The sequence below is a fragment of the Pogona vitticeps genome, chromosome 1 (genome assembly GCF_051106095.1).
Source record: "Pogona vitticeps strain Pit_001003342236 chromosome 1, PviZW2.1, whole genome shotgun sequence".
Lineage (NCBI taxonomy): Eukaryota > Metazoa > Chordata > Lepidosauria > Squamata > Agamidae > Pogona > Pogona vitticeps.
This window is the reverse complement of record NC_135783.1, coordinates 100,259,428-100,278,382: the sequence shown is the minus strand read 5'-3', so window position 1 is coordinate 100,278,382 and position 18,955 is coordinate 100,259,428. Positions and strand designations below refer to the sequence as shown.

The window sequence follows — 18,955 nt, the reverse complement described above, 5'->3', positions numbered from 1 at the left end:
TGGGGTCTGCTTCCAGGTTAATCTACACAGAAGTATGAATATGCTTTTAGCCTTCCAGCCAAACAAAATGAAATAAAATGAATATGCAAATAGTGCAAAGTTGTACACTGTCAATTTAAATTGAAAGTGAAGTCTTGCAAATGTGATTCTTTCCTTTCACTCTCCCTTCAGAGATACTTCTGTCTTATTGGAGAGAAGAGTAACCAAGAAGAGGCTTCCTTCTAGCAGATCTGTTTTCTAAATCTATGATGCTGTTTGTTTCTCCCATGATGAAGCAAGTAAACATGAAATTTCCATGCTGATGCTGTATCTCATCATTCTCTTTAAAGCATAGATTGGCTTTCATAATTTAAGATCAGCGTATGTTGCAGTTGAGCAACAGTATCACCAAACACATGAAAAACAAGCCTGCAAATTAGGTCAATCCCATCTCATTGCAATGATTTTCAAATTAATTTGCCAACTTCAGTACTATTATGAGACAGGAGATAGATTGCAATTCTTTTGTTTTTAATAGATTTCCATAATTCTAGTAAGAAAAAGTTGAAATAGCCTTAAAAACAAAAATACATGGGCAGCTTATATTTCACTTCTGTTTTTTGGAGTCTATATCTGACTAGCATACATAAATATATGGGAAAAACATAGGATGATGGTTAAGCATATTCTTTGGTATCTTCATATTTTGGTTCTTTTGTTTGCTTGAAGGACATCTGAGTTTCATTCTTGAAAAAGCTACACCATAAACATTGCCTTATTTTTGAATGTGGTTCTCCCCCCCCTCCTTTTTGGGAGGGGATGATGATCTAGCTGGGTTTAAAGATCATGTTGAAAGTGCCTACGTTAACAGCTCATGTCTAGTTTCTGGCAGTAGGGCAATAATTTTTACATTCCTGTCACTGTGATGGGTGACATTTAATGTACGGTGAAGGACAACAATGAATTATTATGCACTCTGAAATGAATAAGTGTTTTGCTGGGATGCTCAGTGTTAAGCTAATCTACTGTCAAGAGTGCTGATGTCACATTGAAAAGAAATACCAGTTTTCCTGCACAGTCTTAAGATGGAGTTGTTCCACCTTGACTTCCAAAAGCCATATACTTTCCCCCTCATTGCCCATATATACTTTCATATTTATATTTTAATTTAAATGTTAATCCAGTATGTAGAATGAAGCATTAAATTACAATCAGTACAACTCCTTGTATATCTGCCAGAATCTTTTGCTGTACATTTTGGTTTCTCTATAATGCCCATTTTCCCCTTCAAAAGTAAATGTTTTTCCAATTAGCATTTAGCATTAAAACAAGTCATAATGACACTCCTCCCTGCATGATTGTTCTTACCATGAAAAGGCTTTATGAAACAATCACTGTTTGGTTATTATTAACCAACAATCACAGTCAGCCTCACAGTCCTCTCAAGAACTGTATTTGAGGTAGACTTTCTAGTAAGAGTAAAATGAGGGTAAAGTGGAATTCTGATGCACCATTTCTATGAACACAAGTCTCTGCAGGTATTAAAGATGAGGTGTGGAGCACTCAAAACAGAAACATTTTGTATTGTGGGGGCATGGATATGTTTCAGTTGCGGAGGGGCTTGTACCCATATTTTAAAGATAATGAAGATTAAGAACTACTCATCATGTGGAGATGGTTTCAAGTGCCCTTTCCATGACTAGCATAGCAACCACACTATATGCTGCATTTCCTCTTTTACTTGAATTTTAAAAACAGGTGAAAAGTATTCAAAGCCCAAGTCATCTTTCTGCTTTTTTGTCTAGTTCAAGTTAATTTCATAAAGTGTATAAACCTTATCTTCAAGAAATACACAATGCATTACTGAGAAACAGGACTTTGATTGCTATAAACTTCACAACTTTGGTAAAATATTGGTTTGATTTGTGCTACATAAAAATAGTTCTTTTGAAAAAATACCATTGGCTTTACTCCAGATACTAGATGTTCCCTTGGTAAAATGCAATTTCAGATAACATCAGGCTTGCATAGAAGGATACTTATTGTGCAGTGAACACTGATATTAGTATAAATAATGGTTGTAAATACTCAAGGTGAAGTGGTTGTCTTATGTTTATTACATTACAAAGAGGAAAATATAAGATGCTTGTTTTCTTCTGCCCAGTGCCTGCCTAGCTCCTATCTTTCTTTTTAAAAATCTTCAGACTCCCTGGGGCACAAAGACTGGTTGTAGTCTTAGACGGTGTGTCAGCTCAATAAATATTTTCAGTAGACTAGCTTCTGGGAAATGCACTCAGCTCCTGCCGATTTGTTTCAATTTAGAAACACTAGAGAGCCTGGCTAAGTAAATCACAGAAGCTAATTGTTTTAGTCTGTGAAAACAGCAGATAGTACAGAAGCACAAACATTTCATTGTTACAACCATGTGATTCATGTTATAAAAAGGGTGTTGAAAAATCATATACATCCATATAATTCTCTCTTTCTCTTTTTTCAATCTTTCTCCCTCTCCACACTGAGAAAGTGTGTGTGAGGAGGGGGAGGGAAAGAGAGAAAGAGTGAGAATTTTATGAACAGTCCTGCATCTGCCTTGGATAGAAAGCGCATCTGGAGGGGAAAGAAAAGAGGGACAGCTTCAGAACTGTAAAGACAACTGCCCCAGACTAGTCATAATTAGGGCAGTTGAGATTTCAGTGCTGTGCTGCTGCACTGTAGCCAAATAAATCTTGGCTCCTTGTGAGAAGAGACTCTGAAGTGCTGTCAGAAGAAACATTACCCCTTTCCTAAACCAGAAGCATATGGATTAGCGTCCCATTCAGTGTACAGAATTAAGCTTTTTTATACTTTAACAAGAATTAGTAACAATAATTGCTATTGGTTGTGAAAGCTGACAGAGTAAACGGAATTCTACCTCCCCACATCTGGTAGTCCATGTGTATGTTTGTGTGTGTAGAATAAATCCTTTCAATTCTTCCTCATTTCAGATATAGAAAAAAAAAACCACTTTGCAAAGAAAGAGCACACTCGCTTATCTGGGGCCATAATGAGATTTAATTTAATCTAACAGGGTCTGTGGCAATCAAAGCACTATGCAAGAATACTAACCCCATACCACTAACCACATGATCATCTCTGCTTTTCAGTCAGATAAGCCATATCTTATCCTGTTTTTAAGGTAGTTTTCCTCTGTCCTGACCCATTGGGGAACACCTCTTCAGATGCCAAGGAAGCCTTCTTGATGCACTCTCCACAGGCTCCATGGCTTGTAGGTTAATTTTATTTATTTGCCCCCAAAGGGGATCCTTACTCCACTTGCACTTGACACAGCCCTTCATGGCAAATTTGAGAAATCCTTCTATCACACTAACGATTTCCAGATTATGTGTTCTCTACATAGAAAGATCTATGCTCCTTCACTGTGCATTACTTTCCCACCCAGCACTATCTTTGTGACCAATCGCCTCACCAATTTATGTCAACATCTGTAGGTAATCAAAAAGTCATACTGTTCCTCCAAGTCTAATCCAGTAAACAAAAACAACAAAAAACTTCTACTTGGGTGATATGAACAAACCAGTGCTCATCGTCGTTTAGTCATGTCCGACTCTTCATGCTAGAGTGATAGAAAAGCATGACTGGCGAATGAGAGAACACTAAATTGGTCCTGCTGTTGGCAACGCCGTCTGAAACAGCTGCTCTTTTCCTGTGGAGCTTATAGAACATATCTTTGTGCCATGAACTTATTATAGTAAACTACCACCTTCCTGTTCCGTCTCAAATTTTTCCTGTCTTAAACACAAAAATATCTTGGAAGGGATTGTCATTCCCTCCCTGTTTCCAGAAATGTCTGGTATGATTATTTAGGTCCAATTTTAGGATAGAAATGGGGGAAATGAAAAGATGTACAATGATTAATTTTAAAGTTATTATGCATGTGGTAAGTCTGTACAGTGTGTCTGTGCTGAAGATCACTGATAGCAGTGGGGGTTTCCATGAATAACAGGGATGTAGTTTTTGGAGGGTATTTTTGTTTTGTTTTGTTTTGGGCATATCTCATTCCTGAGTCAATGTGTTGAATAAGGATATTGTTTAATTTGACCTACTGTGGCACTTCCGTCAAGAGTATTCTTCCATCCGTTCATCCTCAGTGGCACATAATATCCCCCCCCCCCCCCTAAGTTCTTGTTTGAATGTTCCATTATGTACATGCACCTACTTACTGTGTAGAATTGTATGGACAACTATTAATACATACTGTATAGTGGTTTTAAGGCAAAAAAACACTACTAGTGTTACTTGTCCTCTTTCATTCAAGGACAGTAGCATTTCAGGATATGTATACAGTTTGCTGAACAATTAAGGGGAAATGCAGTTAATTTGAGATAGATGAATGTGTAACAAGATGTTAAGCTTGCTGTATTAGTACAGTATATGAAGCAACGGTGAGGAGAAATGGCCTTTTCTGTAGGCCTTTTTGAATGTTACTGGCATTATGACTATTTCAAATCCAGGGATGCAACTGTCATCTAAGTTGGTTCAGAATATGCACCGGATATTTATTTTAATATGTTTAAATGAAAAGAATTTAGGTAAGTTTCCCCTGCTCTCCCCCTGTTTGTAGATCTTGATAAGTATGTCTAACTACTTAGATAGGCCACAAAGCATGCAAGAGACTTGAAAGGTATTACTATTTTAAACTGTGCAACTGTAAATTATGGAGTGGTAAACAGGTAAGCATTCTATCTTGGGGGAAAGGAAGAGTCAATCAAAATGTTGACATGTTGTATGGAATTTTTGTTAGTGATTGAGTTATCTGCTTTAAAATAGAGAGAAGAGATGTTTAGTGTAATTTGGAGGGCTGGGGGCCAAGTAAATCCAAAGCAAAGAGAGCTGTCTTGTCACAAAACAAATTGTAAAATCTATACCGGGGTGACACCTTTATATAAAATACAATCCATAGTTATTGTAATGAATTTCTATACCTGTTTGCCATTACTGAACATCTGTATTTTAGTCTTCTCTGCTCTATTTATATGTCTTTAGTTATTTGCAAATTTAAAACAGTATTCTGGATAAATCTGTCATTCCCTTATAATGTCTGTAGTTATGGAGGCCTAGTAAAGATCCATAATGATAAAGGCCTGAAATTCAAATTATGTAATTGTTAGATAAGCATGAGATAAACTTGATGGTATTCTGTGTGTCTTTACATTGCTGAAAATCACTGGTGCTAGAACAGCAAATATGTTTACTGAAGTTGTTATGTTAGCGGTGTACTTTTACCATAAATGAGAACTCCTTTTCTAAGGTGTCAGTTGTGCAAACAGGTAAACTGTTGCCAGCAAATTGCTATTAAGGAATCTCTGTAAACATTACCTGATCCATACTGAGTTGTGTGTGATAAAGTCTTTGGGAATTTCTTGGAGCAATTTGCCTCTAAAAGTTACGCTGTTTGCTTAACTACATAACATAATTTCAGCCAAATATTTTACATTGATACTATCTATACTTGCCACAGTCAACCAGTATTTTACTCTCTAATATGCGTTAGGATATTCATCTGGATGTACTTTTGGACTGCTCTCATTCATTTCAGTAGGACTTACATAACAGAAATTCCTAGTGGATTCTGCTCATTTCCAATATGCCTTCAAAATATGTAAATGGACAATTTAAATCTTGGAAGGCTTTAAAATGAATACAGTGGGGATTAAATCTTTTAAAAGAGTGGGATAAGTGTTTTTATTTATTTTTATTCTTTAAAGCCACTCTGCCAAACATTGTGCGTAGGTTAAATATGGTTCTGCAATGGGACTCATTTTACATTGATATTGCATTATGTGGATATTTTAAGCAGGTTAATTTCTGATGGACAGCAATTATGCTAAAAGAGTTGGATTCTTTTTTTTAAAATGAGGCAATGTTTTTAAAACCTTGGAGAAGCTGTAATGAAGTATTTTGATACACCTTCATGATGAAAGTCACAGTGACTTAAATACAGTACTAATCAGTCTGCTCTGGGGCAGCAGACAACTAATACGAACCATGCTGTACTTGAAAGTGGGGACGAAAATGGGGATAATTGGCCCCTTCCACAATATCGTATTATTGCTGTGCTGTGTAGAGGGGTCTGTAAATTGAAGTCTAAATCCTCTGAAGGGCCAAAATATCTCACCTCTCCTTTAAGGAACACATTGTGGTTGTGGTTATGTGTTGTCAAGTTGCCTCGGATTTATGGTGACCCTATGAATGAGACATCTCCAACATGTCCTGCACAGTTCTTGTAGACTCAAGGCTGTGGCTTTCTTTAGGGAGTCAATCAATCTTCTATTTGGTCTTCCTCTTTTCCTGGAGCCTTCAACCTTTCCCACCATTATTGTCTTTTCCAGAGAATCTTGCCTTCTTGTGCCCAAAATATACAGCCTCAGTTTTATCATTTTTGCTTCCAGTGATAGTTCATGCTTGATGTTATCTAGGACCTGTTTGTCTTTTTGGCAGTTCAGGTTATCCACAAAGCTGTCCTCCAGCACCACATTTCAAACAAATCAATGTTTTTCCTGTCAAATTCCTTTGCTGGCCAGTTTTTCAAACCCATACATGGTGATCAGAAATACAATAATGTGGATGATCTTGGTCTTGGTATCCAGTAACACATCCTCACATGTTGTGGTACTACTCAATAATTTGTGATGTGGTTAAGGTATTATGAGATTTCTTTACTTCATGCTTTTCTATGTAATGTCTTAATTCAGAAATGTGGTGGAGACTAGAAATAAGTGACTTACATGGCTTATTTTCATACTCTCTTTTAATGTCTGAAGTGTAACATTTATTTCTCATGCATAATGAGATGTCACTCTGTAAGATAAAACCACTGTACAACTTCTAGTTTGTGAAATGATTGATTGGGCCCATTCTTGGATCACTTTATCTGCCTTTGTCCATAGTGTACTTATATTCTCATGTCCAGGTATTTCCCACATATACTCTCAGCCTACAACAGACAGTCAGACAAACAAAGGAACACAAGCAAGAACAGTGCAGATTGAGTGAAGCCCAGGAGAGGTTAGGTCTATTGATACCTATAGATATTCCCTTTTAGCATTTATTATAAATTACATTAGACAAGGTTTGTGTTTTTCAGATGTTATCAACCTACTAAGAGCATGCCAGCTTGTATTAAGATGGTTCAGTGTGGTTTTTGACATTGGCCTCAGCAGACTGTCAAGTTTCGTCTTAGGTTTCCTCAGGAGACACACCTTATATAGAAGACTGTGGCAGTGAAAAGCAATGGCATTATATTGATTGTTCTTGTTGAACCTAATACTGCAGTTAATTGCAGGTCTTTTCATTTATACACCTTCCCACATACTGTAATTGGAAGAGAATCTTGCCTGTCACAAGCAGTCTTAAGTGAAACAGAACCAATGTAAGAGACACTATGCCGTAGGAGCAAAGCTTGAAAACTTTAAGTTGACTAAATAGGAGGTATGGGGGAGGGGAGATTGTAGCCCTTTTTTTAGACATTTCCAGAGGGTAGCTGTGTTAGTCAGTTGCAGGAAAGAACTTCATGTGGCAGTTTAAAATTGACAGGTTTTATCTGGCATAAGATTTCATGGACTTCAGCCCTCTTCATCAGTTGCATCTGAAGAACTGGGCTAAAATACTGTATACATTTTGTTAATCCTTAAGGTATTTCAAGACTCCCTGTTCTTTTTCATGGGACATTGCTCCTACATCTTTAGCTTTACATCTAATTTAGTTTCACAATACTAAAATGATGGAATAGTCTATTAAATCTTTTTGTTTAGCCCCATATTTAGTAATTTCACCTCAGAGCTTGATCTCATTACCTGTAGAACCGGGATTTGAACAAGGTCTAGCAAATTTTAATTTGCTTTTTTAAAAAAAGTCTTCTACATAATGTACAAGAAAACTGTTCCTCCCCAACTCACGCTTTTTGTTCTGAACGGTGCTATTTTAACTCCTCTGCCAGCAGCTGTTTAACTCTGTTAAAACTTAGTTTTATGAATTGACTTATCCAATGTACACTCTTCTGTCACAGGAAATGGCTCCCCATTTGTATGCCGCTATGCTAGTTCTCTCTCTCTCTCTCTCTCTCTCTCTCTCTGTGTGTGTGTGTGTGTGTGTGTGTGTTTCTTTGTTCATCTCTCCTTTGTCAGGGAAGGAAGAGAGGTGGCCGGGAGGAAGTATCTTTGTTTGCCAGCCCAAGACTTTACTGTTGCCTCGAAGGCAGGAAGGCAGGAAGGCAGGCAGGCAGGCAGGAAGGAAGGAAGGAAGGAAGGAAGGAAGGAAGGAAGGAAGGAAGGAAGGAAGGAAGAGTTGAGGTGGCAGCAGTGGCAGCAACAGTGGTCTCCTGCCTCCTCTTTCCCCTGCCTATCCTGAATTTCTCTGGGAGCTGGGGGGAGGTGTTTTATTTCTTTATTCTTCATCTTCTTCTGCCTCTCTTTTCTTCTTTTTCTTGCCATATTCATTCCCACTTTTCCTCCTCACACAGCCTTTTCTGGAACAAAGTTTTAAAAGGGCAGAGAGAATACAAGAAAAACTAGTGGGCAGCAACCCCAAAATGTCACTTCCCTCTGTGTGTGACACACACACACACACACACACACACACACACACACACAGAGAGAGAGAGAGAGAGAGAGAGAGAGAGAGAGAGAGAGAGAGAGAGAGAGAATATCCAGTCTTGAGGGAGGCAGCTGGGGAAGCTTGAGGTGCAGAGTCAGTGCAGAGAAGTCTGTGAGGGTTAAAAATGGAGGCACAGATCCTGATGGATCCACATGATTTTTATGTGGGATCATCTGTAAACCATTGTCAATCATAGGCAGCATCTTTGCTCCCAGTTTGGATAATGGCTTGGGGATAATCCCATGTTAAAACGGTGTGGATTCATGAGGATCCATACTTGGATCAGTGTTTTCGCACCACTGCAAAGCCATGTATCCTTCATGTATTCTGTGGGTACAAATGGGACGTATGATTTGACAGTGTTTGGGGGGCAGATCCCATGCTACTACATGCTACCAACCCAGATACTATGCAATTGTCATGTGATTTCTAAATCAGTTCCATTTAGAACAAAGCTTACTGCAAGGCAAATATAAATGTACGTAAACAAGCCTTCAGACACATACTCCAGTTGGTACTAAGACCAAATGAGAGAATAAGACATGTCATTTTGCCTATGTACGCTTTGTCCAGGGCTAAACTCTCTTATTCTAAATGCCATGGAAATGTGTTTCCTTCTTCCCCTGTTTCATAAAATGTTAAAACATCCCTTAGTATGACTAACCTACTTTGGGACAGTGAAATTATTCCATGAAACCAATTTTACATAGAATCATTTTAGTATAAATCAATGACACTATGTCACTTGATTTCAGAATATACACACAATCTTTTTTATTTTTGATTTCTCTGCTGCAATGTTTCAACATGGATTCTATCCACAGAATAATAGGAATTGGTGAGAGATAGTTTGGGAAGCATGATACATTTCTGCTTATCCTGTTTAAGCACATACTGTATGCTGAGCTGGTTTAAAACAATTGGGCGTATCTAATATTCCCCCTTTTTAAAAAAGCACACTTCATTTTATGGTAAGAAAAAAGTAGCGTTGTGTGTGAGCAGTTCATGGACTAGAATGAGGGAGTGCCTCATCTCTGAATTTTTTTTGGGTGCGGGATGCTCCTTTTACTGGTCATGAGCCAGCCCTAATTGTGTGTATTTTTCATTGGTTGGCAAGAGTGCCTTCCAGTAGATTAAAAAAACAATATGCTGTATCCTTTTGCTACTTGTTTTGCAAACAGTTGATCTTCAGAAAGAGCAAAGAAAAAGGAAGCAGTACTCAAGATGAATCTGGATTTTATCTGGTCCTTTTTGACTTTTTTTTTTTTTTGAAAAAGGCTGGCAATTGCACATGAAGATGTTAGAAAAGAAAACTGTAATAATGGAAAACTGATGCACACCATTGTGATAGCTGTAGAAGCAAAAAAAAGTCATACATAATTGCTAGAGTAAAAAGATAAGGTCTATATGCTATACTGTGCCCATATAATAATCAGGAATACATTATATTGCCACTATAAGGTTGCCAGAACAACACAAAATTGATTATTCAACACATAACTAAAGAGACAACCAAATAGTGCAAAAGTTGCAAAGATTCTGGAAATGTGTTTAGTATCTAATATCTCTTTTTAAAAAGAGCCTTATGGTGCAGTGGTTAAACTGCTGTATTGCAGCCAAAACTGGACTCATGACCGGGGATTCAATCCCAGGTAGCCAGCTCAAGGTTGACTCAGCCTTCTATCCTTCCTAGGTTGGTAAAATGATTAGCCAATTTGCTGGGGGGGGCAATCTGTAGCCTGCATAACTAACTTTTAAACCACCCAGAGACTGCTTGAATTGCTATGGGACAGTATATAAGAAGCCACTTTGCTTTTTAAAAAAGTACCGTATTATAATTAGATTTTTATTTGCTGATGTGCCATCCTGAATCATGATTAGATCTTGTTCCTCACTTCAATACTGATTTTTCTCTTCGTTCATTTCTTCCATGACAGATCTCATGCCATGCCATTCCAGGGGCATTCCTCCAATTGGAAAGAAGTGCCAGCCCATTCAAAAGTAGTACCTGCTGATCCTCCCATCAGGAAACCCAAAGGGATAGCTAATGTCTCTGGGGTGACAATTGATTTCCTGATAGGAAAGATGGCTGCTGGGTTCTTTAGTCTGTGGAGCCAGATATTTGACTGGCCAGGGACAGTCAAGGATCCCACATTCCAATGCAGTAGGCCATCACTTGTGTAACACACTTTCCCCCCTGTCCCTGATAACTCTACAAAACTGTTTTGTGCATATCTGACACATAGGGAGCTCATGACCAGAGCAGGGGATACTCCACCCTGAAATTTTGGGGTGATGTATCTCTGCAATTTTGCTCACATTATATAGATTATATTTATATTTCTAGCAGGGCTACCCAAAGCAGTAAATTCACTGATGGTTTCAAACTTTTCTTTCAAGTCATAATGGAATAGACATGACTTTGTCATTCCCTTCCCTGTCCAGTTTGAATAATTACATCCTGTTTGTAGTCCCATTAAAAAGTACATAAGTTTTGGCTCACCATTTTGGAGCTGATCTGATGCAATTGTTGGGACTACCAATTACATTTTGGCCAAATTATTTTTTTATATATATATTCTGCATCAAATAATTATTATTCTTTAAAAGTGAGTTTGGAATTAATTTTTGGTCCTAATCTACAGTATTTCTGAATATTAGACTGGTCAACGAATAGTATAAGAATACCTACTTCTTTGAGCAAATTCCATAAGATAAAAAGTACTTCCTTGCTCTAGGAAAAAAAGGGAACTGAATCCCAGTGGTCAAAAGATGAGGTCTAAAATTAGTCACAGTTTATTTTCAAAATGTCCACCTTCTGGAGAAAACTCAGTCTTTAGCCTCATGGTTGATTCTGATTTGCTTGTCTTTACCAGTTGAGCAGGTGGCAATTTGGATGCCTCATCTTTAATGGATGCAATTATCACAAGATTATACGGTCTACCATGTTAGGCATTCATGCATTTTAATATTTTGTTTACAGCCTTCTAGTGCTGTGACTTTCTCACTAAAAACTAATGGAGAGTATTATAGCTTAGGTTTTAGCCCATCCAAGATAAAATATATTGTTAGCCAAACACGTTTGGGAATGACCTACTGCCAAACAATTTAATAAATTGTGCAAGCTTTGTTGCTGCCAATACTGTAATTCAAAAGGAGGGTTTTGTAATGGGTCTGTAGTAGGGAAATATACAAGTTGCATGTTAAAAATCTGTCAGTAGCAACAATGCAATAGCACATTTAACTGGCAATACAGCATGTTTTTATATGATTTTGAAATTTACAATGTATCTAGCAGGAAAATGGCAAAACCATACACAATTCTCCAGGCTTGCTGCACCATATTTTGTCTGAACTTTTATATGAGTGGCATGCATTGACCAAAAGATTCAGTTCGTACCCTAATGTACTTATTTGGAAAGCAGCCTGATTTGGTGCAAACCACTTCACAGACCTCTCCCCCTCCCCCACTTCACTCATAAACTAATTAGAATCTTAGGGCTTATCTACTGTACATTTACATTTGTCCTCAATAAGCTCCATTCTAAATAGATTCAATTTAAAATCATTTGACTATTTGAAACACTGTTTGGTTCCTACCTGGAAGACTGCCAGCAACAGCAGTCCTTGTGTGAGGTTGTGTGTTTGGGTCTCTTCTCCCCCACAAAAACATAGAGACAGGTTGGTAATAAATAATGAACGTGGTGCATCCTAGGACGCATTCTGGCTTGGATGTGATTCTCCCCCAACTTTCTCCTCTTTATGCCCCTTCAGTATCTCTCTCTCTCTCTCTCTCTCTCTCTCTCTCTCTCTCTCTCTCTCTCTCTCTCACACACACACACACACACACACACACACACAGAGAGAGAGAGAGAGAGAGAGAGAGAGAGAGAGAGAGAGAGAGAAACTCACACACATGCATGTGCACACGCGTGCACTCCTCCTGCCTAAGGAACCTGAGGCTGTCTGCTAATCAAATCCTCCCTTTCTCTCCGCCTCCCAAAGACCAGCAAAAGCATTCTTGAAGGGACAGAAGCAGCCAAGCTTTTTATAAACAACTTTGCCAGCACACCTTCTCTCCCTTTCTCCTTCCTTCCTGCAGCCTCTCCCACTGCCTCTAGCTGGTTATCCCAAAGCACAATTTTTAGCTACATGGGTGTACAGATACAAAAATGAATAGAATAAATGGAGTTTCACATGCATACTATGTTCCACCTATAAAAAACACTTCCCTGGCAAAGTAAACTGGGCTTGCGTTTGCATAATGGAGACACTCTTTTAAATGTTGATTCATTTGAGCATAAATGCATTTCAAAAACCAATTATTTTACCAGTGTCATCACAACCTTACTTTGGAAACCCTGAGCCTTATGCCTGTCCATTGTTTATCACTGGAAATAAAGAAGCAGCGACACCTTTGCTTATTTGCACATTAAATAAACAAATTGGTTGAAATTTGGAGGTGATTAGAAGCCCTTTCTGAAGGGATGATATCTGTTAATTTTCAGGAAAACAATGTGTGTGTTTTTTGGGGGGGGGATTCTTGATCTTTCTTTCCATTTAAAAAATGAGACTACAAATGCCTTTTGAAAGAGTTGAGTGGAATTGACTGAAATTTTCAGAACTGGCTGGTATTTGTAGGCTAAGTTGCCAAGTTTTACACCAATGTATGAAGTGAGTTTGATATAAGAAAAGCCTCTTCACTTTTTTAAAAAATTGGAATTAAGATGCTCCTTTAGAGGATAATATTCTGCATGAAAAGAATAAATGAATGATTCTAAAATGAAAATTTTAGAGGATTGTGGTCAGAGCTCCACTTCAAGTTGGAGGGAGTGGGGAAAAGTAACAAGTTATTTGCTTTCTTTCCATGGCCTCAATCAATACCTTAGTTCCAACTAAAGTATACCCATTGAATCAATGGGAGCTTTATAAGTCAACAATTACTGTACCTGAGTTTCATTTGTCAGTGGATCTACTTTACTTGGGATTATCAACTGGAGATACAGCTCTGCTTTCTATAAGCAACACAATCAAGGTTTCAAAAGACAAATGGGAGACTTATAGAGTTATGGTTGAGGTTTGGGGATTTTGGGTTTTAGTTTTTGTTAATAGGTCTCTTCTCCAGTTTGGTGGACAATTTACCATGTCTGTAGTGTGATTGTTTCACACAGTTCAAATGGTGCTCAGTCAGATATAGCCTTCTCATTTCTAAAACCCTCAAACATATAAGGCCCCATATGTCTGAGGGACTCACTAGTTCATTTCTCGGCTTTACATTAAGCAGAGAGAGATGGGAGACCTTCTCTCACCAGATATGCTGCCTGGTTATCTACAGCTATTACAACTTGCTGTGAGCCATGATTTCTAAGAGGAAGATGGTTTTCTGCCATCCCTAAAGTGCAAAGGGAGCTGGACTGTGCTTATTTTGGAAGGTGATGTTAGCAATAGCTGTTCAGGCACTAAAGTGACAGCAGTGTGTACATGTTTCCTATAAAGTGACCAATCTCCAAACAATAGCAAGCTGCAAAGCAACACGGATGATAGTCAGACATCCTTTACTTCTTCAAACATCTTTGTTTCTGCTCACAACACTGCGTTCTTGTTGGTTTTCACCCATAGGGCAGTGAAACACAGTGAAACTACAGGAACAGCCTCTGATGAGTCCCTTCTTCGGTCCAAAAACTGTTGTACTTTAATTAAAAATAAGATCCATGCCAATATTTTTTCCTGATAAGAATTCTGAGCTGTTATTCTCTGAGCTCTTCCCCTCTCAGCTGTATCAGCAACTCAAAGGAAAGCATAGTAGATTTTGGAAAAATACTGTCTATGTCTTTCTCTCCCCCCCCCCCCCCAAAAAGTCTCCAAATAGCTCATAGCAGAGCAATTCATAAGAATTTCAATTAATTTCAGATAAATCTCAAACCCCTCCCAACCTGCTCAATTCAGTGTTTGGTCAGTTCTGATCCAAACCTATTCAGTTCTGAGGCAAACCCATTCCATTATCAACAACCGTGATGTTGGGCCAGAGGACCTTACTTTCTTTTTCTGAATTATGAGCAGGCATATTTTGGACTGGGTCCACGGTTGCGGTTAGAGATGTTTAATTCTGCTTACAGTTGCCCCCCAACCCAAAATACTCTCCATCATACACTGAGTATTTTCTACTGAAGAAAAATGTGTGTGGGAGAGGGAAGGTTGAAGTTTTCCTTATGTATATGGTGGGCCCAATCCAGAGCTTCTTCCTGTGCTTAGTTCAAAGTAAGAAATAAAGTATGGTGGAAGGTACTTAAACTGTCTTTGGTGTAATTCTCATCTTGTTCATAGTGTTTTATGTTTCCTATAAAGTTATGGTTGATGTTTGAGCTGCATTTTTTTCACTTCCATTTGTGAATGGAAATTGAATATTCACTGCAGAAATCAGTATAATGCACCTTGAGTTATGTAGATAATGTTGCAAAGGCTTAATTGGACATAGAATAGAAGAACAGAGGGAGAATATATTAATGAAATGTACTTGCTTCATATTTTCCAAAGTTGATTGGAAGGTATCTGTTTTTAAATTATTGGCTCTGAATAGTTTAAGCAAAAGCCATTACCAGACAACTATCAGTGGTGATGGATCTCGCTTCTTTAGCAAAATCATCCTTCTTCTTCTTCTTCTTCTTCTTCTTCTTCTTCTTCTTCTTCTTCTTCTTCTTCTTCTTCTTCTTCTTCTTCTTCTTCTTCTTCTTTTCTTTTTTCTTTTTTTTTGGTCATGTATATATTTTTAAATTTGAGCATGAATTCTGATGCTGAAATTATTATCTCTCATTCTCAATATTAACAGGCTATATTCTATCCATAAAACTGAATGTGCTCACTTGCATGTAGCTATTTTCACTGTTATAGTGAGAAAACTTATATTGATATGGAGTGTTAATATAGACTTCCCCAGGGTGTGGCTTATGCCGGTTGTACAATCTTGTTTGGCCTTAAACGTCCCACAATTGCCCCTCAAGAGCAGGCACTCTCTGTGTGGTGTGCCTGCTCTTGAGATAACTTTTTTTCAGATGTATCCAATGGGCATCCATCAAAGGTGGGGTTAATTGGAGGGGGGGAGGTATCTGTAGTGGTTGTTACTATCTCACATGTTCCCAATAACACCTATGTGCATTCACTCATGGGGGTTTGGTACATTCTCTTACAGTCAAACTATATATTACCTTTAATATGAAGCATATAGCTACATCTGAGCCCTTTCTGTATTCAGACGTAAGTGGAGGAAAGAACCGAATCTGGGTCCAAATTCTAAGGGGGAATATTTCTGCATTTTAAAAATCTGCAAGCCACCCTTTATTCTCATGGATTCCAGGATGGTCCATAAGAATAAAAATGCATTACAATATCAATAAAAAAACTCAAGACTTTAGGTTCCATATAATAATGCAACTAAAGGGATACTATCCAGCAGTGGTCTCCAACCTTGGGCCTCCAGATGTTCCTGGACTTCAACTCCCAGAAATCCTGGCCAGCAGAGGTGGTGGTGAAGGCTTCTGGGAGTTGTAGTCCAAGAACATCTGGAGGCCCAAGGTTAGGGACCACTGCTATACAGGATTGCCAGCTCAGAAGCATCCCATTCCCTGAGATTCATAGGGAAAAAAAACTCAGATTAGGGACAGGCACTTGTGATATCAAGGGATGAATCTTTGTGATATCAGAAAAGGTGGGGCAGACAAAGCTTGAGAGGGAAGCTGAACCTGCTTCTATGCTAGCTGAGTGTGGAGACAAACACAAGGGGAATCCATGTAAATAGGTCCAAAATCTGGGTAAAACCTGGCTAACTATGTAATATGGAAGTGCAAAACAAGTGGTGGTGGTAGAATATCTTTGTGGAGGTTGAGCAGGTGGCAAAGGCCTCCCATGGAAGTAAATGGGGTCATTTCAAAATGCAAATTACAGATATGGAGGATGTAGTCTAGACTGGGAATACAGGAGGTAACAAAGGATTAAAGGCTACAGACTCCTTATTCTGGGGTGGTGCAGATTGGATCCCCTCCATTTAGATTAAGACATTTGCATCAAAAGTACTATTTAGTTTGACTTTCCAGTCCCCAGTTTTGTCTTTATTTTGATCTTGCACATGAAACAGACATACTTCAAGCTTTACAAATACATTTCTTGTTTTCGAGAAATTACATATAATGTTACACAAATTTAAATGATTTAATGCTTCGTAACGGCAAGCGTGCATAAACACCTAATGATGGTGAACACACCCATCAGAGCCAAAGCAAAAGGCAGAAATATGTTTGAAAGGCTTGACGGTGTACTTTAATTGAGGGGAATTGACGTTTCAGTCTCATTTTACCGTTTCCCACTCCAGGTGAGATGGATGTGCAGTTGCTCCCTGACAGCAATGTATGCACATGATAGACATGTTATAATTAGTTTACAGTACCCTGTAGTTTGAATCCCAGCAGGAAGATTTTTGTTTTTGCTTGAATTCAAGCAAGGTGAGTGTAAACAAGAAGATGCTGTGGAATGGCAGCCTGCTATATTCACAAGGTAGTTCTTTAGTCATTAAAGAACAAAAATACCTGCCTTGTTCACAGTTCTGGCTCACCTTCTCTTTTGGTAATGTATACTAGGAAATATTTTTGGCAGATTGATGATGGATCAGTATTAAAGTTTATTTTAGATAATTTTGCCAATAGTTGCTGAAGATTGCAGTGCTTTATAAAGGCCTTATCCCAGCACCCTGAAAATTGATGAAATAATGAAGTCACAAAACATAAGGCTTGAGTTTGATGATAGTTTTCATTTTGGCGTCCAGAAACCCACAAGCTGTAGATTGTTGTTCCCCCCAAGTCAAGAAGTGCATGTAGGATTCAGGGAAGAGCAGAGTCTTGTTGCCAGCATACTCTCAAAAAAGATCAGAAATATATGTAGCCTAGGAACTATACTGATCAATGCATGAGTTTTTTCATAGTCCAATTCTAAATTGCAAATAGCCAGGGTCATTCCATTCATGGGGCATTTGTTTTAATTTTAAATACAGTGACTTGAGTTTGTGGGAAAGGCTCTGCAATATAATTTCAGCTATTTTGAAAATGCTTTCAAACATCGCCATTGCAATTGATTTATTTTTATGGAATACTTTCACAAAGAGTTGGCAATTTTGATTTGCCACCAGCTGATGGACTGTGCATGCTTTTTGCACGATGCATGTGCTAAACACTGTGTATGGTTTATAAGAAACAGACTGAACCATGTTTGTGTTAGGGATGTTCAGATGCATTCGTACTTTGGCTGTGGTAGATTGGATTACCTTCAGCATCTGGTTTGAACTCTGAAGCTCAGTGGTTGATGAAATAAGCATAAAAAGGCAGAAAAATGGGCAAGTATTGTTTAGATAGATGTGTTAACGTATATGTGTGTGAAATGCCATCTTGGAGTATACCATTTCAAGCAGCCATTTTTCAGATCTATAGGTAACCATAGGGACGTGGCGGCGCTGTGGGCTAAACCGCAGAAGCCTGTGCTGCAGGGTAAGAAGATCCGGCAGTCGTAAGGTCGAATCCACGCGACGGAGTGAGCTCCCGTCGCTTGTCCCAGCTCCCGCCAACCTAGCAGTTCGAAAGCATGCAAATGCAAGTAGATCAATAGGGACCACCTCGGTGGGAAGGTAACAGCGTTCCGTGTCTAAGTCGCACTGGCCATGTGACCACGGAAGATTGTCTTTGGACAAAACGCTGGCTCTATGGCTTGGAAACACGACTGGACAAAAATTGTCAAGGGGAACTTTTACCTTTACCTTTATAGGTAACCATAGGAGAAACCTTTGGCCTGCATGATGAGAAAAGATTACAGTGTTCCCTCTGACAATGTGGGAAAACAGGTGTATGATAACATTCTTCCCCACTAGTTCTCCTTACTACTGGGACAGGAAAGCAAGGAATGTTGGCTGATGGGACTGGAAACCAGTTGCTGCTGCCAGTGAGCAAGAAATGATTGCAATTCTTGCCCCCCCCCAAAAAAAAACAACATCCACAAAAAGCTTACCTTTGGTATTTTGAGCAATTGGGTGTTTTACATTAAAACATTAATTTGCACCCCAAAATGATCCGTTGTCTCTTAATTTGTTGAGAGGGCAGCAAAACATATGGACCCTTCCAAAGGGGGAGGAGAGTAATTTTGCATTTCCTCATCTGTGCCTGCAGGATTTGCCTCCCTAAATGTGTCTCTCATCAAGTCATAATAGACAGTGGTGGGAAAAATGAGAGTTGCTGTCCCACCAATTTTATGCCAGTTTGGAATAGATTCTGTTGGCTTCACTTTTTTTCTA

The 18,955-nt window shown here is 38.6% G+C and overlaps 1 protein-coding gene across 7 annotated transcripts in view; it reads left to right on the top strand.

Annotated features, from left to right (window-relative positions):
• The window catches only part of GRIK2 (glutamate ionotropic receptor kainate type subunit 2), a 591,038-nt gene that overhangs the window by 404,135 nt on the left and 167,948 nt on the right, over positions 1-18,955 (top strand). Inside the window, exon 12 of one of the 7 annotated variants that reach the window (XM_078385452.1) lies at positions 172-3,083. The exons of the other annotated variants lie outside the window; for them this stretch is intronic. Within the exon in view, the coding sequence (XP_078241578.1) occupies positions 172-241 (70 nt within the window). The 3' untranslated portion in view covers positions 242-3,083. Of the gene's footprint in view, positions 1-171; positions 3,084-18,955 lie in introns of those variants that run through there. 7 annotated transcript variants of the gene reach the window in all.